The sequence below is a fragment of the Podarcis vaucheri genome, assembly GCF_965113315.1.
Source record: "Podarcis vaucheri genome assembly, chromosome: 1".
Classification (NCBI taxonomy): domain Eukaryota; kingdom Metazoa; phylum Chordata; class Lepidosauria; order Squamata; family Lacertidae; genus Podarcis; species Podarcis vaucheri.
The window spans coordinates 51,786,706-51,814,559 of NC_138759.1; the positions used below are offsets into that span (position 1 = coordinate 51,786,706).

At 40.7% G+C, this 27,854-nt stretch overlaps 1 protein-coding gene across 49 annotated transcripts in view; it reads right to left on the reverse strand.

The window, feature by feature from the left end:
- Window positions 1-27,854, reverse strand: part of MADD (MAP kinase activating death domain) — a 79,806-nt gene that overhangs the window by 18,607 nt on the left and 33,345 nt on the right. For 5 of the 49 annotated variants that reach the window (XM_082223399.1, XM_082223415.1, XM_082223383.1 and 2 more), the window contains 17 exons: window positions 26,483-26,763; window positions 25,417-25,556; window positions 19,842-19,943; window positions 17,576-17,635; window positions 17,030-17,132; window positions 15,967-16,153; window positions 14,198-14,348; window positions 12,221-12,427; window positions 10,041-10,094; window positions 4,693-4,793; window positions 4,276-4,359; window positions 3,398-3,556; window positions 2,810-2,918; window positions 1,784-1,846; window positions 1,228-1,348; window positions 485-590; window positions 13-123 (listed from right to left, as the gene is read on the reverse strand). In XM_082223399.1, the coding sequence (XP_082079525.1) occupies window positions 13-123; window positions 485-590; window positions 1,228-1,348; window positions 1,784-1,846; window positions 2,810-2,918; window positions 3,398-3,556; window positions 4,276-4,359; window positions 4,693-4,793; window positions 10,041-10,094; window positions 12,221-12,427; window positions 14,198-14,348; window positions 15,967-16,153; window positions 17,030-17,132; window positions 17,576-17,635; window positions 19,842-19,943; window positions 25,417-25,556; window positions 26,483-26,763 (2,139 nt within the window). Of the gene's footprint in view, window positions 1-12; window positions 124-484; window positions 591-1,227; window positions 1,349-1,783; window positions 1,847-2,809; window positions 2,919-3,397; window positions 3,557-4,275; window positions 4,360-4,692; window positions 4,794-10,040; window positions 10,095-12,220; window positions 12,428-14,197; window positions 14,349-15,966; window positions 16,154-17,029; window positions 17,133-17,575; window positions 17,636-18,936; window positions 18,976-19,841; window positions 19,944-25,416; window positions 25,557-26,482; window positions 26,764-27,854 lie in introns of all 49 variants that reach the window. The other 44 variants (XM_082223412.1, XM_082223397.1, XM_082223387.1 and 41 more) reach the window with 20 other exon arrangements.

Consider the following 27,854-nt stretch of genomic DNA (forward strand, 5'->3'; position numbering starts at 1 on the left):
TCAAAGACTTACTATATTGGCAAGTTTGTCGAGTATTTCATTTATTTCTTGACTATGCACTAGGCCAATGTGAGATTTCCCCATCAAACGGCGCACTTTCTTCCTAATATCATTCTTGGACACCTACACAGCAAAATACAGCATTTGGTTACTGACATCTCCCTAGGCACTTGCATATATATTTATATTTCAGTACATAGACAAGAACTCATTTGCTGTGTTCCAAAGAGTTTAAACTACCATAGAAACAGGTCAACCAAGAGAAGAAACTGTGTAATAACAAGTAACTGCAGAAATCAAGTAACTGGGAAGAAAGAAGTGATCAAATACATCCCATTGACCTAAAAACAAAGCAAAAACAAAGTATGACATGGCATTATTTCTGCAATTAATATGGGTTTGCTCTTGCATATTTCTCCCATACCCTACCACAAATCTCACAAAAAATGTGCAAAAATTAAATTAAAATAAGAAAAAATGGCACCTTCAACATAAGCATGTAGGCTATCATATTGTGAAGAAGCGTAGCCAATAAGCGGTCTTCATCATCTTCTAAACGCTTCCGGTCATGTTCTCCTAGAGACAAATACCTACAAAAGGAACACACATGTACTTGAGTCTCCGATGGACTTTTAGCCACTAACTGCAAAGAAAGATGCAAAATGTTCTGCATCCTCTTCCTTCTTTTATCTTTTTTAACGGAATTAAATCTCTCCACCGACCCAGTACCAGATGACCAGAAATTAAACTTAGCCTTAAGTTACATTTCCTTTTATAGGCCCAACATTAAAAGACAAGCAAAGGTTCAGGGAGGTCCAAGGTGGTGGGAGGGTTTTTTATTAGTTTTTAGTTTTTGTTCTTGCTTTTATCATGTATTTTGCACTTTTATATTGCATTTTATGTTGATATTCATCCAGAGATGTACGGATGAAGGGTGGCATACAAATTTAACTAACCAACTAAATATTTCAAAAGACAGACTTTGTGTATAAAGAAAATTAAATTTGGAACAAAGTCTGAAATGTTTTATTTATAAAAAAAAGTTAGAAAAAATTGTAATCTGCTTAATAAAAAAACTCTAAGCAGTATACAGTACATAAATTAATATAAAGTAATTATTTATTTCAACAAATTTACTCAGAATAAAATCACATCCTGAATTCCCAGAAAGTTGCTAAACTAAATAATGCAGAGGGAGAGAAAAATTGCAGAGAATTTGTAATTTACCTGTCAATCATCTCTTGAGGCCCCTGATCCATCCCCATTCCTTCTCTTTCCAACATCACAGCATCTAGGTAAGCATCTTCCCAGAACTGCATATGGTCCCACAGGGTTGATCGCTCTTTGCCTAGATAGCAGAGAATAAATTAATCCAGAAGACCAATAATTTTGCAAGGAAAAAACAGGAAAAAACCTTTTTCACCACAAGATGTGCCGAGTAATCAACACCATCATCATCATCATCATCATCATCATCATCATCATCATAGTACCGCCACAGCAAAATCAGTTCTGTTAAAAACACAACTGAGATCACAACAAGCCAGGAGATGCAAGGTTCCCTGTCTTAACTCGCTGTATATATTGCAAACATTAATGGTCCCATCTTGCTACCTTGCCTAAAGCAGTGCACCAACTTTATTGCGTTCTGTGTTATTGTTTTCCTCTATCAGTATTCACCAAATGAAGAATGCAGGAACAAGAAAATAACAGTGGAGTGTATAGGAATACATGTGAGAAATCTTTTTAATACACACAGAAAAGCAAAAAGAAGAATTATTACTCATAGAGAAGGTTTCCATGGCAGCATCCTCTAATTGGTCCCAGACAGATCCTTTATCCCTCCCTTTATAGTTCCAAGCAAGCAGCAACATGGCAGCAAAGAGGAGAAATGAGACATATAACAAGACTGAGCAACCTTTCTGGAATAATGAGACTCAGGAGAAAAAGTGCAGTGAAAAATATGCTACATATTGCAATTGTGGTCGAAGGCCATGCCTCTTCTTATCCACCAATATAATCTGATCTTTAGCATACTGTGTTACGAAACAACTTCCCTGCTCAGGATACCATTTTAAATATATACTTGATTTGACAGCATGTACCTAATATGATAAATCTGTAGCCCACTGATTGAATGTGGCCCACACGGCCTTCCCATGCAGGCTTCTGGCCTGAACCCCATCCCCATCCTTGACCACATTTTCTTTGCTGCTGAGCTATAATCTCTTAGCAGCTAAGCAGGTGGCAGGAGGGAGAAATTCCTGCCACGCAGCATAGAAGCATAGTGAGCTCCTTCTTCCCTGCTCCCGGGCTGTAACCTTTTATCAACTGGGCAACGAGGGGTCGGGACAGAACCACCATGGACTACATGTACCTCATGCTGGAAACTTTGAGGGTGATCGCACCCCCCACAAATCAACAACTTTCCACCGCCGCCACCGAATGTCTGGATTTTCATTTCTATTTTAGAGTTTTGTTTTCTTAATTTGGGGTTCAAAAAAATAGGGGTCGTCTTATACACGGGGGCGTCTTATACACAGAAAAATGTGGTATACTAATGACAAGCACTTCTTATGAAATGTTTTGAAGAAAACCATGAGTTTTTAGCTGATGATTTGTCTATGGTATGTTAGAGAATTCAAAACTCATCTATGGAGGTTTCACTTTAGTAGATCAGATTGTTGTTCTTTAATTTCTTTTTGTTTAGAAAATACTACGAAGAAGATTAGCATGTTAAGTGCTATTTCACTAAAATGCCTATGCTTTGAACAAATTTGCTTCAAACAAAATAAATGCCAACACGTACCCAGAAGACCCTCATAGAGATAAACTCGTAGGCTTGCATCTTCTGGTGCTCTCCCAGGACTGCTGCATTTATTGTCTTTCATGGTCTGCTTCAAGCTATGAGATTTACCCTTTAAAAAAAAAATTTAAATTCCAGTTTAATCAGGCATGCTCTATTGCTCTGTATTATGTATTCGACTACCAAGATTATTCTGCAAGCAATATATATTCCTTGTAAACAGAAAGATAATTCAGAAGGTAAAAAGTGGACAGCAGAAAAAGCTTAAGCCTCCTCTCAAATTCAACTCAGTTCAAAGATACTTCATTCTCATGATATAACATTTGAGGCCTTTAAGATTTCCAAAGGTCTTTAAGAGGTCTATCACTCTAAGCCAATTTACACTTACAAGGTCAGTGTGCTTGCCACATATATAATTGAGTTTACAGTGCATGCACACCCTGGAATATATATGCTGGCTCAGAATTGCTGGTACTTCTTCACTAAGGATGGACCGTTTCTAATGTGATTGCTTTCCATAAAGTAATAGGTCTTTTACACTACCCACCATCACTACAATAATTCCTAAGCAAAACCAAAGCATGTTCTTACAAAGATAGTGCTAGTTGCTGAATTTGTCTCAATCTCACTGTCTGACACGGTGCCTCGTGATCCTGTCAGATTTCCACCGCTTTCTCCACCAAGGCCATCACCAGCATTGCTGCTCAAATCACTATCTGCTCCTAATGTCTCCCCAGAGCTGTTGCTCACCTGAAGAGGAAAACAAACTGTTTAAATGGTCAGTCCTTTATTCAATATGAGTAGTTAATGTGGAGACAAAGATTTATTAAGAGTGCCACTCCAGAGAAAGCTAAATCTCAATAATTCCTGCATCCCAACCAAACGTAAAGGGGCAGGTTTCTGCTAACTCACGTTACATTGGGACCCAGCACAGTATACTTTAGAATGCAAAGTGACTATTTGCAGGGCACTGTGTTTAATGTTTTAATGCTTTTTTTTTCTTTTTTAGAGCTTCAGTCATTAAAAATAAAAGGCTGGGCCTCAACTTTTAAATTAACATTAGGAAGAAGTCAGATTCACTTTTTTTAAAGAAAAAGAACACTAATAAATGTCTATTCTTTGGCCCAACAGGACAATTTAAGATAACTGTAGACATTGCCACAATCATTAATTTACAACAACTATTTTCCGAAAACAAATGTCACAATTTAACAATATAAACACAAAATATGTAAGATTACAAAACAGGAGCAGTGGATAGGATCCCCATACCTACCAGAGCATTTTATGTACAATTGGGGGACATGATTAAATGTAAAACTGGAGAAGGATGGAGAGTGTATGCCCTAGAGATGCACTCAGCGCTTCCAATTTACACAGGTGTAGAGTAAGAAAGTGCATGCAAATGATCAAGCCTGAAAAACACCACTAAAACAAAGCACAAACATTCCACTTCAGCCATGCCCTACCACTGTGCTAACTTCAGAGTCTTGGCTGGTGCTTCGGATCATAACAGCAGGTCCCACACTTGCCACAGAATCCAAATCACTCTTCTGAAATCATGAACAAAGAAGAAGAAAAATAATGCACATTAGTCATTACTATTTCTGCTTGGAGACTTGGACCACACATTTTATTTGGGCCCAGACTACTAAGGAACTGCAAATCTCATGCCTCATGTTTCTAGCTTCCCAGAATCAACAACACTGGAACATGTGTTGCTTTCACATAATTATCAATGCTTCCCCAAAGTGAGTACATGCCCCCCCCCCATGAAAACCAGAATCTATGGACAAAGACACAAGGAATTCTCACTACCTTCTACCCCCATGTCAATCTCCTTGAGGCATTTCTCAAATAATAAATAAAATGTTCAAGACACTCACATGAGAGCTGGAAGTTAAGCTCAACCCGCTATCTGCACTGATCTGGGATTTCTTCTCATCTGTCTCCCCGAGATCATGAGAGTGTTTTTTACCTTCTGACCCTAAAGAGAGGGAAAGTGATATTTCATTACTGTGAACAAGAAAATGAAAGAACCAGAAGGCAAATGATCGCTTTGGTGCATGAGAAGTACCAAGAGGGGGAACCAGAGGATCTTCTCCTGTACTCTTGAAATAGCATCAACCAGAAATATAGCCTGGCCTGGCTGGTTGCAGCCACCATTCTGTCCAATACATAAATGCACCTGAGAAGCAGACCAACTGCCTTAAACAGTCACCCACTGGAGAAAGGAAAAGGGGGAAAGAGACAAAGCAGGCACCAGACAGATTCCAGTTAATACAAGGCATGCCAAACGGTCGACACATGACTCTGGAAAGCCACTTCCTTATGTCACAGATACAAGATTGCTTTTGTTGCTGTTTGTTTTTTGGAGAGGGGTAGATCTTATTGTTGGACACTTGGTACTTAATCTAATATGCTACCATCTACAGCCGAAGTTATTATTTTTCTCATGTTCACCAAGTGACTCATGGTGTGACCATCCAAACAGTCAGCAATAATAATCTGCATACCAGAAATGAGAGCTTCAAATGGGACATTTTGGGGCAAAATAGCAATATTATACAGTCACTGTAGGGATGTATTACATGGCTCTCCAGAGTTTGTAACAACAAAGGTGAAGCAGTGAGTTTCAGCTGCTACGAAGACATGCATTCATCATCCCACCCTATCCATCTAGAAAACAAATGGTGAAGGGGTTTATGCCATGATCATGCAGCTTAATGTTTTTTTACCCTCCCGTGATGAGATGAAAGACAGAAAGAAAATGGATGAGAGGAGAGACAGAATTGAGAAGGGTTTGGAAGCTGTGTGCAATGGAAGTAAGGAGGCAGGAGAAGAATACACTGCAGACTACACAGTTCACCATTAAGAGCTCGAAGGGAGAAGAGACTGAATACAACCCTTCTGCCATAGCCATATCTGCCAACCGTTCCTTAACAGGGACACATGACCAGCAGCTGGAGGATTTTATTTTATTTTATTGCAGATCTAGGATGTGTACAAATAATGGTGTGTGGCAACTCTATGTACACAATACAGCAGTACCTTACATACCACTAAATATGATGAACTAAGAGTTAGGAGTGCAAGTGGGATGTATGATGTCTATCACTAGATACTGCCAACATCAGAAAAAGTGAAACAATGTGCAAGAAAGAAAGAAAAATTATATATATGGTGTGCGTGAAAAAAAGACTATTGGTGTGCATTTTTGAGATGACCATATTATTCATGAAGGTAGAATTGTCAAAAAGATGGGCAGCTTATCCCAAAGGTTGTATGTACTAGCCATGGAGTATATTTAAAGAGAGAGTATCATATATAGAACATTCAAAAAAATCAACTGGCATTGGTTTATAAACCTGTCTTTAACATACATTTCTAGACTATGTTGGTACTTAGATGCCTCTAACTATGATGCTAGAAGTAAACAGAAAGTGGAATCATAAAATTCATTGGACTTGTTTTCAGATTCTGTTCACAACTTAGGTACATTAACAACAGATTCTTTTTTTAATAAATACCTTTAATCAGTCAAAAGCATGATTTAAAAAGGTGTTATGAAAACACTGGGTAAAACCTCAGCGCCTAGAGCTTGCCCATCGCATGGTCGGCGGTTCGAATCCCCGCGGCGGGGTGAGCTCCAGTCTTTCAGTCCCAGCTCCTGCCCACCTAGCAGTTCGAAAGCACCCCTAAGTGCAAGTAGATAAATAGGTACCGCTTTATAGCGGGAAGGTAAACGGCGTTTCCGTGTGCTGTGCTGGTGCCAGCTCGCCAGAGCAGCTTCGTCACGCTGGCCACGTGACCCGGAAGTGTCTCCGGACAGCGCTGGCCCCCGGCCTCTTAAGTGAGATGGGCGCACAACCCTAGAGTCGGACACGACTGGCCCGTATGGGCAGGGGTACCTTTACCTTTATGAAAACACTAACTGGTTAATTTACGTATTATTCCAATCAATTTAATAAGCACAGAATTTAACTGTGGATTTTTAATCATACTAAAGATTATGACTGACTGTTATTCACAGTTAAGGACTGTGAATGAATATTCACGGTTCAGGGCACTACTGGAAACAAAGTTATACATACAGAGAAGGCAATTCCTTCAAGATGACTTATCTGTAGGGATTGGCCAAAAATATACCTTTGTCAATCATACTCAGAAGTTCCTTTGTATTTCAGTTAATTGATCACACAACAGAGAGAGTTAGTTAAGTGAGGAGGGGGGGAAACAAACCTTTAATACTTGGTCAGTCTAAGTCAAAAGTCCATAAAGATGGAAAATAGCTATTTCTTTAAATAAAAAACCCTACACAAAGTTATATTTGACTTGAATGACTGCATTTCAAAGATTAAGTGACTAAAAGGACATAAGGACCATATTCTGGAGAACAGGGAACACTTAAATTTCACAGAAATCAAGGGGAGTTAAAGTTCAATTCTATACACATTTGTCTGGAAGTAACTCCTGTGAGACTAATGCCCGAGTTGATATGCATTGGATTACACCGCACAGCAGTCAAATAACACGATTAAATTATTTGACTTCTCAGCAATCACTGGCCCAATTAATACGTTATTTTTGCTGAGCAAGGGTCACTTTTACAGAGTCTAGTTTTAAAACATTCTGCTGTCAGAATGAGGCAAAGGCTTCTCCAAGTCTCTTCTACTTCTTCAGTTAAGTATGCAAGTAACTTTTCCACCTAAATACGGAAGATCTCGAAAAACATGGGCACAGACTTCAGAGATCCCCAGTCTATTAGAATAATTGTCTATTACTTATAAGATGGGATACAGCCTAATAAAAGCATCCTTGAAAGTTTCCCTACTAGCCTGTCTTTTAAAAGGAATACTAAAGAACCAATGACTAAATCTGGCCAGCTTACTTTATGAAGCAAACAGGCGTCTTGGTTACATACTTCTATAATGTGAATTAATATCTTCTCTATACAATCCAACGAACTTTATATTCACAGTATTTAAGTAGTGATACTCTTTTTTGCGTATTCTCAGTGTGTTCTCTAAAGCATTGTAGAATAAGATTTCTATAGATGCTATAAAATAAGCTACTATAGTGGACATTGGGGTTGCGAACATGATCCGTGTGGGAGGCACGTTCACAACCTGCAACACCGCGTCTGCGCACGCGCGGATCGTGATTTGGTGCTTCTGCACATGCGCCGAAATCCAGAAGTAACCCGTTCCGGTACTTCCGGGTTTGGTGCGGTGCGCAACCCGAAAACGAGCAACCTGAAGCGTCTGTAACCCAAGGTATGACTGTGTACATAAGTTCTTAACCCGAGGTACCACTGTATAGAAACAGATAGAAATACTATACAATGTTGCTTCTGTAGTTAAGTCAGCAATATTTTTTTCAAATATTCAATAAGCGGCATACTATAGGATAAACTAATGGGACGCGGGTGGCGCTGTGGGTTAAAGCCTCAGCGCCTAGGGCTTGCCGATCGAAAGGTCGGCAGTTCGAATCCCCGCGGCGGGGTGCGCTCCCGTCGTTCGGTCCCAGCGCCTGCCAACCTAGCAGTTCGAAAGCACCCCCGGGTGCAAGTAGATAAATAGGTACCGCTTACCAGCGGGAAGGTAAACGGCGTTCCGTGTGCTGCGCTGGCTCGCCAGATGCAGCTTTGTCACGCTGGCCACGTGACCCGGAAGTGTCTCCGGACAGGGCTGGCCCCCGGCCAATAGATGTGAGATGGGCGCACAAACCCCAGAGTCTGTCAAGACTGGCCCGTTCGGGCAGGGGTACCTTTACCTTTACCTTTATAGGATAAACTATATGTTACACTGCAGAAATTCAACTGCCTCTCCTTCTTTACAAAGAGCCTGTAGGCACTTTAAATTGGAGAAGGAACATGGGAAGGCTGGTGGTAGAGTTTCAACCCTTCCCCAACAGCCTATTTTCACCCAAAACTGCAGGGAGCAATCTACTATCACTTTCTACTTTATTCAGGTGCTACTGAAAAGGAATCGGACATATATAGCAATATATTTTTTTAAAATCACACACTGTATATTGAAGATACAGTCTGTAAATTTAAGAAGTTGCAATTTAAGAATGTAAGAAAATTTGAGAAGGATATTGACAAGCTGAAATGTGTGCAGAGGAGAGGGGCCAAGATGATCAAGGGTCTGGAAATCAAAGCTTATGAGGAACTGTTGAGGGAGTTGGGTATGTTTAGCCTTGAAAAGAGAAGACTGAGGGGATACAATAGCCATCTTCAAATATTTAAAGGACTGTCACACAGAAGCTGGAGCAAGCTTGTTTATGCCTGCTCTGGGGAGTAGAACCTGAACCAATGGGTTCAAGTTAGAAGAAAGAAGATGCCAACTAAACATCAGGAAGAACTTTCCAGCAGTAAGAGATGTTCAACAATGGAACGGTCTCTCTTGTTGGAGGTTTTTAACCAGTGGCTGGATGGCCATCTCTCATGCATGCTTTAGCTGAGATTCCTTCACTGCAGGGGTGGAAACAGATGATCCTTGGGGTCACTTCCAAGTCTACAATTCTATGACTCTGTTATTCTAACTATGTGCATTATTAAGCACTATCAGTTTTATGCACTTGACGAGAACAACAACAAAAGCAGAATGTTGAAGTGGGGCTTAGCTGGACATTCCACTCTTTCGTCCCAAGGGTGGGAATCAAAGAACAACAACCTAGAAAACAATACATCATCCCTGTGGATGGAGAACTTCACATTCCATTTCCCGTCAACCACCATTCTTCATATTATTCCTCAAGGTTACTCCCAACCTCATACAAAATAATTAATCATCAAACAATAATTGTGGACCTTTCACATTGGACTTGAACTTTACACTTTATATCTGCTATTGGTTAAGAATTCAGGACGAACATTTCTTTACACAGAACACTCCATGATGCATATATTGCAGAAAACGTTGGTTTACCACCAAAGAGGGATTACAATTTCATGGGGGAAAGACTGTCCAAAATTTAATTTATAATTCAGTGGTAAGGAAGGATTTGAAACTTGGCTGGAAGAGACTGTATTTTCCCCCTCTCCTCTCCTGATACAAAAAGGGCTATTCAGTGAACCCCAACACTAGATTTCTTTAAGAAATAGTGACCTCCTTTGTCTGCCCTATGGCTCATGTGGCATGGGTGTTCAATCAAAGGCTTAGAGAGTTGGCAGTTATGGGGAGGCTTGGAGGAGTGTCAAGTTTCTGTCCTTTTATCATATTCTTACTCAGTTTTTCCAAAGCTTTTTGCTTTGACACTTCGTTGTGCTTGTTCCACAATTCTACTCAAGATGCAATGTAAGCAGGAGAGAAAGACAGAAAAAATGTCAGATGCTGATCAGAGGCGGAAATGGAAAATAAAAATAAAAAATAAGCCACCCAATCCTGCACTATCAAAGCAGAAATTAATGATAACTGGCATGTGAATAAATTAATCACATCTTCAGTCAGATCAGGGTAGAGACTTCCATCGCTTTCATTCACAAAATTTCAAAAATAATACCTACATATAATTAACTGGCTGAGTAGAACAGCTAAGTGAGACTCACCTACCTGATCTCATTTGCCTTCACAGAAATGACAGATTAAAAAGAGACAGTGTCAGGTTCTTTATGTCCAACATTTAAAGTTTCTTATCAGTGGGTTACACAAAGAATACAGTATGTATTTTATGTATCAATGCGTCCCAAACCACCAAATATATTTCAATTCAAAGTGTAATAAGCGATAAGAAAAACTATTTCTATAAACACTAAAAAAGAACCTATGTAAAAAAACAATTAGTTTGGGTCTGAATATGCCTGTAATAACCACTAGGCTTCTTCTAGCTTTACGTATGTTAACTATATCAGACTCCAAATCATTTTCATCAGGGCAAAAAGAATAGCAAAAAATGGGGAGGGGATCTAAAAAAGAAATACACACCATTCTATTCAAATGATACCCTAAATTTTCATCCCTGTGGCAGAAAACTTCAGATAATTCCAGATGCTGGCCCAATGGGCCAGTGGCAGAATCATAATAGGCTTAATGGAAATTCAAGTTGGAAATGCATTACTGTATTTTAATATTTTGTTGAAAGCCACCCAGAGTGGCTGGGGAAGCCCAGCCGGATGGGCGGGGTATAAATAAATAAATTATTATTATCATCATCATCATCATCATCAAGTACTAGTAGTGCACTTCATTTCCCCTCCCCAAAAAGGAAGGAAGAAGCTGGGAATGCTACAATGTAAGAAGCAAACTCAGCTCTTACAAGAGCAGAGAAAGATAAGTGCAGAAAGTTTCTTCTGCTATGGAAACAGGGCATGGGAAAGCACAGATAGAAATGGGAGAGGAAACAGGCTCAGAACACTTGAGAGCAATTCAGGATTTGTCTGCAGTAGGAGAAAGACAGCTAATTATAATTTATCCAGAAAACCTAATCAATTTCCCCATGCTTTATTTGATGGAACAACACCAAATAAACAAACAGCGATAAGCACATTCAAACTGAAAATGAGATTTCTGGAGGCTCCCTCGATTCCCTGGTGCTATTATTTATTAAAGGTATACACACCATGGCTGCCCTTCTTTCCCCATCCATCACAATTCTGCTTGCTCCCTATGCACATTGGTACAGAAGGTTACTGTATCCATTAAAGGGAATTCATCTCAAACTATGGGAGGGGAGTCATGCTTCAGAAACCCATCTGACAAATATGTTTGCAATTATATAGTTGTCTTTGCACAATCTCTTGAGACTGGGTAGGCTCTTTTTTTCTACATATGCATGGCATTGTCTGCTAGAAACCCTCAAAACTATATTTCCTTCTGTCCTTTGGATGGTGAGTGAACGTAGCAAAAAGTATTATATTTGTTCTTGTAGGTTTTGCTTTGGTGGAAAATATAAGATTATATATTATACAGAAACACCCACAGCACAAGGGCTAGAATTGAAGATGAATGAACATGAAGTCCAAAGCTGCAATCCTGCACACTTGTACTTGGGAGCAGATCCCCAGAAATCAATGGCATAGTACTGGGCCATTTTCCTCTCAATAGTAATTTGTTTTTGTGGCAACTAGTCCCTGGTGCACACACTCCCAAGAAACTGTTTCCATTACAGACCAGACTATTCTGCCTGTAAGACTATGTGAACAATGATTAAAGTTCCCTATGCCAGCATCATACGGCTATCTCCACTAGCCTAGCCATAAAATTCCAAAAAGCATAGAAACACCAGAAATGCTTAGCCAATATTTCTCCAAGCTGTGAGAAGAGCATATATGAATAGTCTTTGCAGTCCGAGTGAGAGTGAAGCACATTACTGCAGCAATGATAAGGCAAATGTTTGAATGGGAAAGATGCAATCAGATTCTAATGCAGTGCACACTTTCCTGCATTCCATATACACATAAATACACACCAATAGAAGCTACAAAATTTTCCTCCTTTAGACTCCTTGTGTCAAACTCCCTCGGCCCTTTCCCTGCAGGGCTTGGGGCCCTTGGCATGAGCTGGGGTACTGGCAGTTGCACCTTGGGTTTCGGTTCAACCCTCGTGGCTAACATAGGGTCCTTGCCAACCGGAGTGCTTGCTCCATCTGTTGGGCTTCGTTTTCTTTTTTCTGGCTCTTTAAAAGAAAGGAGGAGAGAGAAATCAGCAGCCAAAAAAGAAAAAGAAAAAAGGAAAACACATACCAGCAATGGTAAAAATAGAAGGATTAAGAAAAAAATGGGAGAAGAGTACAGAAGAAAAAGATTGTTCAGATGGCGTTTACAGATAATGAAAAAACAGCTCTCACATTTAGATCTCAAAATCAATATTCAAAAGCAGTACTCAAAACACAGAGTCTAAAGTCTTCGTACCCAGTATCTCAAAGTACATTTCTCACATGAGATTGACTGGCTAAAATTTGCTTCAGAAGACTTTCTGCAGGAAAGTCTAAGATCCAGTAAGTAGTACTATGTTATGGATTTAAACAAATTTAATACTGGGCAATATCAAACTACATCTCATAAGGGAATCCCTTTGCTCTGTCCCAGCTTCTGCCAACGTAGCAGTTTGAAAGCATACCAGTGCAAGTAGATAAATAGGTACCGCTGCTGTGGGAAGGTAAATGGCGTTTCCATGCGCTCTGGTTTCCGTCATGGTGTTCTGTTGTGCCAGAAGCGGTTTAGTCATGCTGGCCACATGGCCCGGAAAGCTGTCTGTGGACAAATACCAACTCCCACGGCCTGAAGCGCAATGAGCACCACACCCCATAGTTGCCTTTGACTGGACTTAACTGTCCAGGGGTCCTTTATCTTTAGCTTACTAATAATTATTAATAATTCCAGCTCCCCATCTTTCTAGTTCTCATGGCAAGTTTCAAAATGTAAAGAAAAACCAATTGTGCTGGGGTACAACATGGATACTAGATTTAGATAATTTAGATTTAGATAATACTGCTCTTTGCAACCCTCTCACCTCCCACACTCCACCAACAGGATGTACTCTTTTAAATTTCTCAGCCTCTAGTAAAATTTGAATGGGTGCCAGAAGCTCCCTGTATATAATGTTTCCTCTCCCCCCCCCCCCATCATAAGCTTGGTAAGGCAAGATGCTGGGTAACAGGAGCGGGGAATGGCTGGCCCTCCATATGTTGCTGAATTACAACTCCCAGCAAGCCTGATCAGTGATGATGGGAGCTGTAGTTCTCATCAAGCACAAGCTCTGTATGCAAAATGAAAGTATATTATACACTAGATATCTCAATGCAAAGCATAATATAACACAAAATAATACAGACTCAAAGAATATATGTACAGTCTCGAATCAATCTTGGAGATATATATGCAGTCTTACAAATTACTATTCAATGTCTCTGAGTTCAAGAGTTCAACTGTAATGTACTGAAGGGAGGTGTAGTTCAGCAATATCTGGAGGGCCAATGGTTCCCCACACCTGCTATTTATATACACACCATTGCCCTTATATACAACTGTATCATCCCCACTGTGCTTAATAAATAAGTGCTATTGGGGCATGGGCCTTTTCCTTAAGCAGCTAAATATTTGCACTTTTTCTCATGGCTGAACTGCTGAAATGACAGACATTTGGATGTGCCAATGAAAACAAAGTAACGGCATTCTGTACTGGAGTTGACTGAAAATACATTGATCATTTTCGCCATGAAACTATTTGTACTTATAGAATTATAGATGCAATTCAAAATACTTATTCCAATAAATTTCTTTTACATGGTTCAGTAATTACTCAAAATCTAAAGCTGTGATAAAATAAATGTGATTATTGGTTATGCCAGAAAGTCAGACTAGCTCAGCTCTACAACAAGTAGGGCATTTCACAGATTTACGTTCATTTATTTTATATATTTCATTAGTTTATCTTATTCTCTTACCTTTGTTATAGTAGTGAGTATGAGCTATTTCCAGTAGACCAAAGACGCTTGCCATTCCCCCAAGTCCAGCATTTGCATATGACTGCTCAAGGCTTGACACAGTACATTTCAGCAAATCCAACATCCCTTTATAAACCTTGCGGCTGATCTCCTACAATGGAAACATTCATAAGGGTAAGGATGCGTCATTTATTAGGAACCTGGTTCAGCTCATTAACTTCCACTAAAGTAAGCCATAATTCCCTTGCATTCTAATTAACTTTCTGTAGCTTAACTACGCCTCCTTCAGCTTAGGACCATAGGAAGCTGCTTTGTAGCAAGTCAGGCCAATAGTTCCTCTAGCTTAGTATTCTCTATGCAACTCACCAATGTTTCAGACACCACACCTCAAGATACCAGAGACTGAACCTGGGACCTTTTGCATACAAACATGTGCTCTACTACAGATCTATTTCTGTACCTAAAAGAGAATTTATCTTTATAGAATTACCTCTGTTAACTAACTGTGCAAATGCTCTTTCTAGTAGGTGGAGGTTCTGACAGCACTTAAGCAAACTGTTGTGAAGCCTCCCTAGAAAAACCATTACTCAAACTCACTCAATCCCACTGATCTCAGTAGCTTTCATCAGTTTTTAATTGGCTTTTTTCAGTAAGTTACTTCAGTGTAATCAGTTCTAGGTCTTCATGGTTTCCCTCAACCCTCCACAGCAGATCTAGGGGTCACACAGGTGCATGGGGAGAAGAGAGAAAAGGAAGTTCCATTACACAGCCAAAAGTGCTTGTGCTACTAGAACTGTTTGGTTGGATACCCTTCTGATTGTTAGGATCCTTTCTAATCTGGTTTCTGACCTGGTATTTGGAACAAAAATGGCCTTAGTCACTTTGGTAGATGATCTGTACCAAAAGATGGGCATGAGGCATCTGACCCAGTTGATTCTCCTAGAGATCTCAGCAGCTTTTAGTATTGTCAGCCATGGCACCCATCTGGGCCACTGAGAAAGGATGGAGTTGGGAGGCACAGCTCTGTAGTGGTTCTGGTCTCCCTCACCAGCACCAGCACCCCACCTCTCAAGGGTCTCAGAAGGTCTACTACTCAGCCCCATGACCTCTGGCTTATGGAGTGCTTCAATGGCCCATCTTGTCCTCCATGCTACTTAACATGTCTGGTTGAAGTCACCCTGAGCTTTTGGCTTGGGTATCATCAGTATCCAGATGACACTAAGCTCTACCTCTTGTCTGCATTTCCTGATCACAATGAGGCAGTATAATCACTCCCATTAAGGGAGACGAGAATGATATCACCCTGGTCTTTCATCAACTGCCCTGATTATCAATTGGTTTCCTGGCTCAATTCTCTGCCTTGCTCTAAAGCCCTATATGGCAAGGTAACAAGACTGTTTCAGAATTACTTCTTCCCATTTTACCCAGGAACTCTGCTGCACTTCAAAGGCCCTCTCCACGTTCCCTTCCCATCCTTTGTATGGGCATGAGAGAAATAGGTTTCTCTATTGTGACACCTAGATTTAGAAACAGCTTGCCTAGGGGGATGCACCTTTCCCATTGTAGCATGCTTGCCTTTTGGGAGGTGATGAAGGTATGTTTATTCTAGACACCATTCGTCTAACTCGGCCTCTGATATTCTAAGTACTGGGTTTTTAACTTATTGTTGTTTTGTAATCTATGATTTATTAGTTATGGTTTTACTGTGAGCACTGCAGCAGAAAGACGAAATAAAACCATTTAAAAGAAAAGAGGAACAGAGAACTGACCACATCCTGGACAACATCCTGCCGTGCATCTTCCTCCGATTGGATGGTGCGATTAAGCTTGCTTAATACAAAGACACGGAGCTGCTCACTCTCCAGGAGACGGCGGACTCTCTTCATGTGAAACCAACCAACTCCTTGTCCATCTAGGACATTGTGCACCACCTCTTTCAAGAACTGCTGGTTCTCACTATATTATATGGATACACAAGCGATAGGGGGCATAACCCTCCAGGACACTTCCATAGGTATATTAGACTTTACAATAGGAGGATACTGACACAACATAAATCTACCTGTATTTAGCCATGCTGACTTCAACTCTAACCATAATATGCTAGGTATCCTTGATGCAACCTGCATCGGATCCTGCTATATATCTCTATCACTGACTCAAGTGGAGCAGGTGGAATAACTAGGCTGGGGTAAGAATTGTGGCTATCACACTTCCCCAGCCCTTTCTGCCATGTGGAGCGCCATTGCAGAAAGGAAGAGATGGGGCTGTGCCTAGATCTGTGGCTCAGCAAAGCAGAAACAGCCTGTAACTATCATTTTGGGTCAAAGTGTCCTGCTGCCCATCTAAACTAGACTCTTGTAACCTAGCATCACACTGTTGATTTGTTATGAATTACAATCTCTATACTTTTCTCAGTAATATGTCTAACCATTAATACCTCCTTTTATTTCTGCATTTGGCTGTTTCTTATTTGTGCAAACAGAAGACGTTTTGTGAAAGTGGGTTTCCTAGTCTCTCCTCACCATATTGTCCCTCCTACCCTCCCTAAAAAGCAGCTTTCAAGAGTCACAAGATATACTGGAATAGGGTTGGATGTGGTGTAAGATCTACAGGGACAGAAACAGCCAAAACTAAGTGGAGACAACTTGCATGAGCTGATCAATTGTGTAATCCATTACAGTGATTCAAAGATAAAGTATAGGTCACCTTCTTTAATTTTTCCTTTTAGAAGTATCACCAGATCTTCTTATACTCAGAGCAGACGTGCCCAGGGCATGCCACATAAAGCTCATTTTGCAATGTACAGCAACTCTAAGCAAATGCTTTTACCTGGAATTACTGCTTCGTCCCTGTGGTGAAGGAGACTCTCTTTTCACTGTCGGGCTGTGCTTTATAACAGAAGACTTTTGATCCACAAGTGCTCGTCTATTTCCTGAATAAGAGAGGAAGCAGAACAAGAAAACAGTTACTGAAAAGGATGCCCAAGTCCAAGAACAGTACCAATGAGACACACAAAAGTCAGCTAACACTTAATTAAATGGACATACAAAGAAACTTGGAAAAGCAGCAGCATATTTTGTATTATTGCATCATACATCGGCAGAAAACAGTAATGGGAATGAGACAGAGACAAAAGAGAAGATGGTAACAAGAGCAGAAGGTGAAAGGCAGGAGTTTGGCTGCTCTGCATGCATTTCTGCCACAAGAACCATCTTCTGATTAGGCAACATATGGAAAAGCAATGTGTTACGGGAGTGTGACTAGTAGAAATCACATGATACTGGCTTCCAGTGGAAAAATTGCCCAAAAGACAGGCACAAGAATGCTTGCTGGGAGTTGGTATGTCATGCACAGTTCATAATGCAAGGAACCCACCTTCATTGCTTACTGGCCCAGCTTCAGTAATAATCTCCATTATAGTATTTAGCCCAAATACTGGGACACAAAATAAACAATTAGTAGTGCACTGCAAAATCACCACCATTTTTATATTTGATTAGTTAATTGATTAATCCCCTCTCTTTCAGAAACAGCCCTAGATTAATGTTGGGGAACATCTACATTGGGGTGGTCCAGATAACAGCTTCCCCCATGGCTAAATAGGAATAAACTAAACATGGAAGGAAAACTTACGGAAGAGGTATTAACTAGCCAGTGTAGCAGGGGAGGTTTCCTACATTCCCTGTTCTATCGGCCCACCTGTAATGGTGCTTGTTCTTGATTTGGTCCTGGGATTAGCACTGCCCTTGTATGCCTTGTGAGCATTAGCTGTGCTCATTCAGTATGGTAGAGAGACTCAAAACAATCATCTCTGTAGAAGCACATTTTGAAACAAATTTCCCAACCCTAATGGCTTCGAAACACAAAATCACAAGCTCTCATTTCTACTGTAAGGTCACTTGAAGGCTCAAAAGTTACTCTGAACCCCATTCAATTCAGGAATAATGCTTCTATTTTAGGAATTATTGTCATCTTTTATTTCACAGGAACTGCAAAAAATAAAGCTTATCTCCCTTCAGAACATGAAGGTAAATAAAACTAAACATTAATGAATAGTTGAAAAGGGTAATGAAACAATGGCAATGAATGACATGAAAAAATATCTAGCCATCTTGTATCTCAAAGAATTCAAACATTAAGAAAATTGTTATTTACCTGGCATACACAAATCATTAAATTGTAGAGTTGGAATGGTCCCCCAAGGGTCATCTCGCCTAAATATCTACTATCATGCCATCCCCACCACTCAACCAGTATGATACCTGTCAGGTCAGTCAGGTTATAATTTTTTCTTTATATATGAAACTGACTAAATTACTGACAATTTTATCCTATAGAAAATTGGAGATGCCACATGGAACAAGAGTCATCAAGAAATGGCAATAAACTGCAGAAGATGAGACACAAAGCATGGAAAGACACGGAAAAACCCATCACTGTTTTCTTCCAATGTGTGTTATCAATAATAGGTTTAGCTAACAGAAGATCTCTGCACAAACAAATATAGGAATATGACTAAATGGAAATATCCCCAGAGACCATGCAGAGTCTTCACCAAACTACTCACAGTCCTTCTGCGTTGGTTTCTGGTTTTTCTACACACACACACACACACACACACACACACACACCCCTAAGAAAATGTTAACTCTTATCCAAAGTCCAATGCAGCAACACAAAACTAACTTTTGGCCTTTATTACTAAAAGGTCAAAGGTCAGCAAACATCATACCAACCTTCATCCACATCCCTTCCCACTTCCAGATTAAAGTAATCTTTACCGATGAAAATGGAGAGGGGGAAGAAATAAATAAAATCAACTTATTAAAAACAACTTATTAAAAATAAAGCATTCTTCCAGCTGAGCAACCAAAAAAATTCAAAGCAATGGTAAATTAGATTATCTTTCCTTTAACAACAGCAATGACAAAAACCAACTGTAGTACAGATAACATGGAGTAATTTCTACAGATTCTACTCCATATTTTTCAAGATTTAAGAAGTCTACCTTAGGCTAAGTCCTATTGCTCCAAATGAATGGCTTTCAATAATTTTCCTCTTAAGGTAAGTTTTAGCCCTTTAGATAAGGGACAATTAAAATGTGATAGCCTTTCCCATGAAAGTGTTTCACGTAACTGGTGAAAAGTTGAAAAGGTTGGTCTCCCTCTATCTGGGCTGACAGTGTCCATGTGCCAGGAGAGCCAACAGCAGTGATATGCAGCTGTATACATCTGAGGCAACACACATACACTAAGGATATGCTTGCCACATAGACTGTTGCCAGGGAAAGGGCTTTTAAGCTGCCTCCATGTGGGGTCTGTGAAATTAAATCAGTCCAGAGGATTAAGACTTTGCATTCACTTTATGCAAAATCTCTTTCCACCAAATTGCATCTCATACAGCCGGTGCATTAAAATAAAGACAGACCAAAAATAATACTCCCTTCCATACAAAAAAGTGTAATTAATAGTCACTTAAAGAATTCTGCTTAAGAAATCTGAAGCATCACCCAAAATGAATTCCTAATTCTAGAATGCCTGGTTTCCCAAAATGATTTTTTTTAAGGGTTGGGTGTAATTCTGTGACTGCTTGGCAATCAAAGGGATTCTGAGAGCAGTAAAAGGCAAGGAAAAGTGATTACCTTTCAGGCTAGGAAATGGAGTGTTTTTGTCTCTCCCAGCTTTGGTTGGAAGGGCTAAATTGGACAGACTAAAGCTTGTGCTGTGGTTCTTGTATAGGCTACCTATAACAAAAATAAAATAAATCAAGTGATCTAATCATCCCCTTATCTCATTCAGAAATTTACTGTGCAGTTTACATCTGAACAGCTTTCTGCACTCTGGGATAAACTAGACATGACCTTAAATGCAGCATAAAGGTTTTTAAACATGAAGGTAGCATCAGCTGGTGGGCACTAACGGGAAATTCCCCCACCCCAAGAACTTCCAGTTTCAGAAGTGGGATTTCATCAGGACCACAGCAGAAAAGATAGGCCTGACGGGCTGCCCTTCATGGCCCCTTCAGCACTTATTGGGCCCTTCCCAGTGCCTGTCATCACTTGGGTCTTCCAATGGCATTGCTACTGCAATGGCATTGTCATCCTCCTTACGCTTTTCCATGGGCATATTCTTAGTGGAAGCAGCCCTGTAACAGGCCACAGGTTGGGCAGCTACTTGGCGTCCAGGTCACTATGTACTTTTGGCTATAAAGTAAGCTTTCACGTGAAGGGCAGAGGAAGTTGCTAGTAGCCTCCTCCTTCCTCTTATGTATGGCACCACAAACACCCAAAGGAAAGGGATGGAACAGCCTGCCAGCCTCCCCTTCCCTTGTGAAAATAACAACAACAACAACAACAACAACAACATTTATACCCCACCCATCTAGCTGGGCTTCCCCAGCCACTCTGGGCAGCTCCCAACAGAATATTAAAAACACGATAAAACATCAAACATTAAAAACATCCCTAAACAGGGATGCCTTTAGATGTCTTCAAAAAGTCAGATAGTTGTTTATTTCCTTGACATCTGATGGAAGGGCATTCCTCAGGGCGGGCGCCACCACTTTGCAAGAGCTCCAGGGGAAGGCTGTGGCCATAGAAGCACCACTACCAGGTAGGCAAAGGATGGCAGGTACAGGGGTGGAACCAGGGCATGAGTCCCAGTGAGCTTTGCTGGGGCATGTGGGTCCCAGCAAATGACAGGTCTGAGGAGGAGGAAGGAGGTTTGATCCCCAAAATTAGCAGCCCCCCATCAACTGGTACCATTTCAATTTCAAAAATCTGCATGTTACCACATTTAGCATCATGTGTAGTTTTGCCCTCAACAGCAGGCTCTCTCTCCCTCTATGAGAAATGGAATAGTTCCTTACTTCTGCTACAACTCATGAAGATATTTTTGAAATGAGACAAGGGGAGGAGGAGGCAGAATAAACACTTTACTTGTTTATCCTGTCCCTCTACTTCTCCATTTAATTTATTCAATGAAATGAATGTATTTAATTCAAAATCTTGACATTCCATCATTTACATTCCACTATCTCATTCTTAAAATGTGCAAGGCAGTTAACATTCAAATCATTTAAAACATCAAATCGACACAGCAGATAAAATTCAGCTTTAAAAAAGACTGGGAACTAACACAATGGTTAGGTAAGGATCAAGAGCATGTGAGACCACAGACCTGCTGGAACAAAAATTATTTTGCTGATGTCTAAATGTCACTAGAGAGGCAGCCACCCAGATCACCCCAGCCTGGGTGCTATTGTGGGAAAAATGACAACTGGTAACCAGAGTAGCACATTCAAGTTTATTGGCCCAAGGCTTTAGGTAACCAGCTCTTTAAACTGGGCTCTGAAACAGACCAGAAGCCAGTTAAACTGATAGAGTAAGAGCTCATCCAGACTTCCTTTGTGCCATATTTCTAGGCAGAGCTTTGCACTTCAAGGCACTGTGTCCAAGCACTCTCTTTTTTTTTATCCCAGCCTTTTCCCACTCTTTATCGTTGAATTGGAGCAAATGGCAAATCGGAATTGCCGTTTGTTCAAATTCAGTATTAAAGAGTGGGTTTTCCTGGGGAAAGCTCTGGGGGGGGGGGGAAGTGTTCAGACATGGAGCTTTAAAGCACACACCTGTGATTAGAAAGTGTGGAGCCAAAGGCAAGTGTGGATGAGCTCTCACTCTCCTCCAAAATCTGAGTCATGCCTAAATTTTGTTTGCTGGTTTTTGCACTAGTTGTAGCTTCTGTACATTTTCCCCAGGCAATCCACTTAAGGCACATTATGATAGTTCAAACTTGATGTAACCAGTGCATACACAACTTCGGCTATTATCTGCCTTCTCCAGGAACAGGTACAATTGGTGCACTACCTGATTGTTCAAAGGGAGCGGGACCCCACACAAAACACAGGTGAACCACTATTTTTGAGACAGCAGTACTATTGAACAGGAGAATTAGTAGCCCTATGACAATGTTGCTCACCTGACGTGATTGGAAACAAATGAAGGAAGACCTGAGCTAGCTCTCTCCCTTCCACTGCATTCTCATCTCCTGCCCCTCCATTGTTGGTGTTTTGGAGGGCAAATATCTGCAAGCAGGGAACTTTAAGTGCATGGAGATCTAGGACAAATACAGTAGGCTGCACACTGCAGTTGTTTGCCATACAAGGAAAACAGTGGGGCTGTGAAAAGTTAACTAGCACATCCCAGCTACAGTGATTCCTCCATTGCATGAGGACACCACCTGAATAGGGTTTGTGCCCTATCTGAACTAATTTCAAAAAGGAGCTAGCAACACCAACCTTGTAGAAAAGAGCACTACATAACTAGGGCCCATCACCAAACATGTCTTGTTGCTAGTTTCTGTCAACCTCACTCACCCTAGTTGGAGAAAGGTCATGGAACAGGTCCCACCAGAAGATCTCAACGCCCAAAGCTGATTCCAAAGCTATGAAGGGCTTAACTTTTCAGGATGTCATGAAATGAGTGTGGGGCTTCTGCTCAATTCCATGGCACTATGTCCTGTGGAATCCAGAAAAGTTCCATCTCCACCCACCCCCTTGCTGTTTAATGTCTATATGAAACCACTGGAACAACTCGTCCTGGAATTTAGGGCTCAGTGCCATCAATGTGCTTAAGACACTCAGCTCTCTCAATCTCTATTCCATCTGAATCAGGAGAGGCTGTGCAGGACTGGTGCCTAGGGGCAGTGACGGACTCAGTGAGAGCCATTAATCTGAAGGTGATTAATGTAAAATGTATGATGGAAGTGCTATAGGTGGGTGGTCCAAGTCCAGGAATTAGGGAGACTCCCTATGAAGGAACAAGCACATAGCATGGGTGTTCTTGATTCAAACCTGCCATTGGAGACACAGGTGGCCTCAGGGATCAACTATGACTGGTTAACCATCTAAAGACGCTGTTTGACCAGGATAGCCTGAAATCAATAATTCATGTACAAATAACCTCACAAATGTAGGGGAGGGATAAGGGAGCAATTTGATTCAATTCACATTTAAAGCTGAAAATATCAAATCTGCACTTTTCAAAACAATATGGGAAACGGTCTTCCCTCAAAATTTGCGCTTATCTGAATTTTGTGATGCAGTTCTCCAACCAACATTTACAAAAATGCATACCGTATTTTTCGCTCTATAACACGCACCAGACCATAACACACACGTAGTTTTTAGAGGAAAACAAGAAAAAAAATTCTAAACGAAACAGTGGATGTATGATTTTTGTGGTTCATGCTGTGGCCACAGACATGTGATCTGACAGTGAGTTTGGAGTAGCCCAATGCAAAAATCCTTGAGGATCCATGTGGATCCATGCTTTGTAACCACGTTTTTGCACCACTGCAACCCCAGGCAACAGTGGGTGCGTGATTTTTTTGGTGCAAGATGTAGCCATGGACATGCTATGTGATCTGATGGTGAATTTGGGTTGACCCAGTGCAAAAATTCTGAGGATCCATGTGGATCCGTGCTTTGTAACCACGTTTTAAGTGGGGAGGGAAGGAAAAGCACCCAAGGGACAAGGAGCACGCATGGGGTGTGTGGAGAAGGATGCTGCTAATAATGCTATTTAGCGAGCTGAGTGGGGAGGAGAGAGGGACAGAGAGCCTGCTTGCTTTAAAGGAGCCAACCGGACAGTGGATGTATGATTTTTGTGGTTCATGCTGTGGCCACTCTCCCACTTTGCTCCTTTAAAGCAAGCAGGCTCTTTGTCCCTCTCTCCTCCCCACTCAGCGGCTCTTCTCCCACTTTGCTGTTTCAAAGCGAGCCACGGAGGAGGGAAGGAAGGGGAACCATGGATCCTCTGCTCACGACTGCAGCAGATCCCTCCCGCCACCCGTAGGCATTTGCTCCATAACACGCACAGACATTTCCCCTTACTTTCTAGGAGGAAAAAAGTGAGTGCTATGGTGCAAAAAATACGGTATATGAAATTGCATAGAAATGACTATATTGGTGAAAATAACATACAAAATGCATCATATTAGGAGAATTTGCTTGCAGAAATGTGGGCATCAATCAAAAGTATATACAAATATGTGTTTATGAGGAGAAATTCAGGCTAAAATCGTGAAGCATTTTCACAAGGCTTTTTTCTTAATTTATTGCAAATTGCTTCAGAAATGTGGGGAAGTGAAGAGAAGATTGGTAAAATGAACAACTGAGAGAACCAAAACTGATAGATTCTTCCATACCTAACCTGGGGTTACCCTTGAAGACAGCCCAGAAGCAGCAGCAACTGAAGAATGTAACAGCAAGGCTGTTAAATAGGGGAAGTAGATGGGATCATTTTACAGCAATCATCAGAGCTCTGCACTGACTGCCTGTGAGCTACTAGGGCAAATTCCAGGTGTTTGTACTGATGTAATTAAGCCCCAAATAGCTTGAGGCCAAAGCAAATTGAAAAGCCCCTCCCTCATAGAGCCATCTCGGTGGCAGATCCACAACTGACAAACTCCCTCCCCATGGAATTTGTGTTGTTTCCCACATAGCTACTATTCAGACAATAATAAAACATATTTTGCCACTTTGTCATTTTGGCCATAAATTGGTCCTGAGATTGAACAGTACAATGTTATCATGCTGCTTTGTTATACTATTTTTAATTATCAACTGTATTTTTTATGTTGTGCACCACCCTGAGCTCCTTTAGAAGGAAGGGCAAGATGTAAATAAAAATCATCATCATCATCTTCACACCAGTTCCTGCTATAGCCTTTGCATATGGTTTATTATACCTGCAAACCTCAGCAATTGTGAAAGAGGAAGCAAAATGTAAATATTAAGGGTCACAGAGGACATAGCATACTATTAGTACTGAGTAAGTGACTATTAGTACTGATTAGTACTCTTCCTTCATTCAATTTGGCACCAAGCACACCAACGTTGCTCTCTGAGCTACCCAGACTAATTTCCAGCTCCCAATTCCAAGGTCTGCTCCCTAGTGCTAAAATTTAACCAAACCCAGTTCCGATTCTTCTCTGCTAAGCCAAGACTCCTGTTGCTTCCCTTTCCTTCTGCTTTTGCAAAAGATGCAAGCAGTAGATGAATGTCATGTATTAAGCAATAGCCAATGACTTTCACAGGGCTGGTGCCTTTGGGTCAAATACTTTATTTCCATTAAGTATTCTTCTTTCTGTGGGTCTCTTCCCCACTTTCTTCCCACCTGCTGTTCAAATCTGCAAATAAGAAACAATTATACATACTGGCAAAGGACATAATGCCCCCAAAACCTTCACTGCTGTTGTTGGATATTGTAGAATTTGGGGAACTGGCATGGGAATCCGATTCAGCATCAGACTCGTTGCCTAGCTTTAAGCTGTTGGGGCGCAGAGGCTGCAGAGGCCTATAAAAGAAAAGACAACGGTTACATTGTTGGCATCGTTATGTATCCTGCAACTCAAAGTTTGTTGGGACCCATCTCATATCAGTAACACAAACAGCTGATGTAGCTGTGGTGTCAGTTTGGCAGTTGCCATGTCAACTGATGCCTATTTTAGAATAGAGCAAGTATGAAAACAAAGGCAACAGAGAAGTAATCTTCTGCAGATTCCAAGTACCAGCCATCTACCAAAACAGAAAACATATTGGAATACTTCCAGGAGAATAATTACAGGCCTCTTCCCCAAGTAATTATATGTCCCACTCAATACAGGGACTCATCAAAGTGCTGTGGTCCCAAGCTGCTACATATGTGGTTGTGAATACTGTAACTATAATAATAATAATAATAATAAATTTTATTTATATCCCACCCTCCCCAGCCGAAGCTGGGCTCAGGGCGGCTAACAACAATCAAAATAGTTCAACATTCTAAAACATTCATTATAAAATTAATTAAATCAAATTAAAATCAAATTAATGGCAACCATCAAGCAAAATTTTGTGCAGATTGCCAGAGGAAGGGGTCAGGCTGCGCCCTGACAAAAGGCCTGGTGGAACAGCTCTGTCTTGCAGGCCTTTTCCCTCCAGCTGGCTGTCACATGGGGAAAACCCACACAGATCCTTCCTTCATGTGTTCCCCCAAGTGGTGCAGGACTGCACCAGAGAAAAGATGCTTCCTTGATACTGTGGGTCCTGAAATGCTGATGTGTTTAATATATATCCCTCTAGGTCTGAGGGAATACGATAAAGACCTAAGAAAATCATTAGAAGATATCTGAACTGCAGGGGGATTTTCGGAGGATAACGCATGGTACTAAGCACAAAGTAACAAGATTAGTAAAATTCCAGTGTGGCCTTCATGGAGTCCTGAATTTAGTAATATCTCACCGATTGCCATTGAGGTTCTGATTGAACTTCGGTGTATAGCTTTCTTCCTGTTCATCCTCTTCTTCCTCTGCTGGGAACCCATACTGTGGTTCAAAGTATGGGTTATCATACTCTCTTTTCTTCACCATTCCATCCACGGAACTCAAACTGTTTGCTGGATTCTCACTATCACGTCGTTCAAGACTCATTTTGGGAAAACTTGGTTGTAAAGGCAAACTGGGGAGGTGATTTGAAAATCCAGCTACCATCTTCTCCTCCATCTCTGCTGAATCAGCAGACTCCTTTGTAAAACAAACAAAAATCCAATTTGTCTACAAATACATATCCACCTAACACCTGGTGTCAGGCCCAAGAGGGCCCTAAGATTCTGAAGGCCAATTGTTATCTTTATTTCTAACATTGCCTATACTAAATGAGCTTACATCATCTCCCTGCAATTTTGTCTCCCATGTCTAACATTTCACAATTTATTTGCCGCATTAGACCAACTGTTTTCTATATAATAAATTGTATTAATATTAAATGTTCATCCATTTTCTAACACTTCTTAAATTGTCTCAAATATTGTCTCATGATTTCATCACTGTACTAGCTCATCACTACCTCTAAAGAAACATGGCTGCTCACTTGAAAAAATCCATCCAAGGTACAGTGTTGTTCACAGGGCTTCCATACAGATCTATGTATAATACTTATTTCACAAAAAATCCAATAATTATATATCATAACCAGTTTACTTCCCCACTCTCAGATTTTAATTGTTTTAAGCATTCCTATTGGCTTGGAGAATATGAATATGTGAGCACCTGTCTTTTATTGGTGAGGAATGAACCATATGACTGCAGTTCACCATAGTTTTATATCAAATACGTAATTGTGACATATCTCAAATACATAATAGTGACATAAATTCACTGTCATCTACTTTTCTCTAGTCACATTGGCCATGTTTTCACATCACGGTAAGTCATAAACTATGGCTTCCCATACATGAGCCAATCATGCCCAGTTTGCTTCTCCCCACAAGAGCTAAGAAGGGGGGAAAGCACAACCCTTGGCTTAGTGTTATGGATCATAGTTTGTTTCCTCCATGTACTACCAGGGAGAACAAAAGAGCCCAGAGAGGTCCATTCATTGTAAACTAATAACCATGGTTTACTGTGATGTGCATATCAGACCAATATTAAGAACACAAAATGACAAGAGTTTTTTAAATTATTCATTCTCCATCTATCTTCCAAAAAGAAGTCCAAAGCAGCTAAGAAATCCTTTCCATCTCAAAGCTTCAAGGAGCTTTATGCCTCAGTCTTTGCCTCAGGCTGATAAGAAGTGGTTCATGAGGGAACAAATGCCCCAAACAAATCCAGCCTTT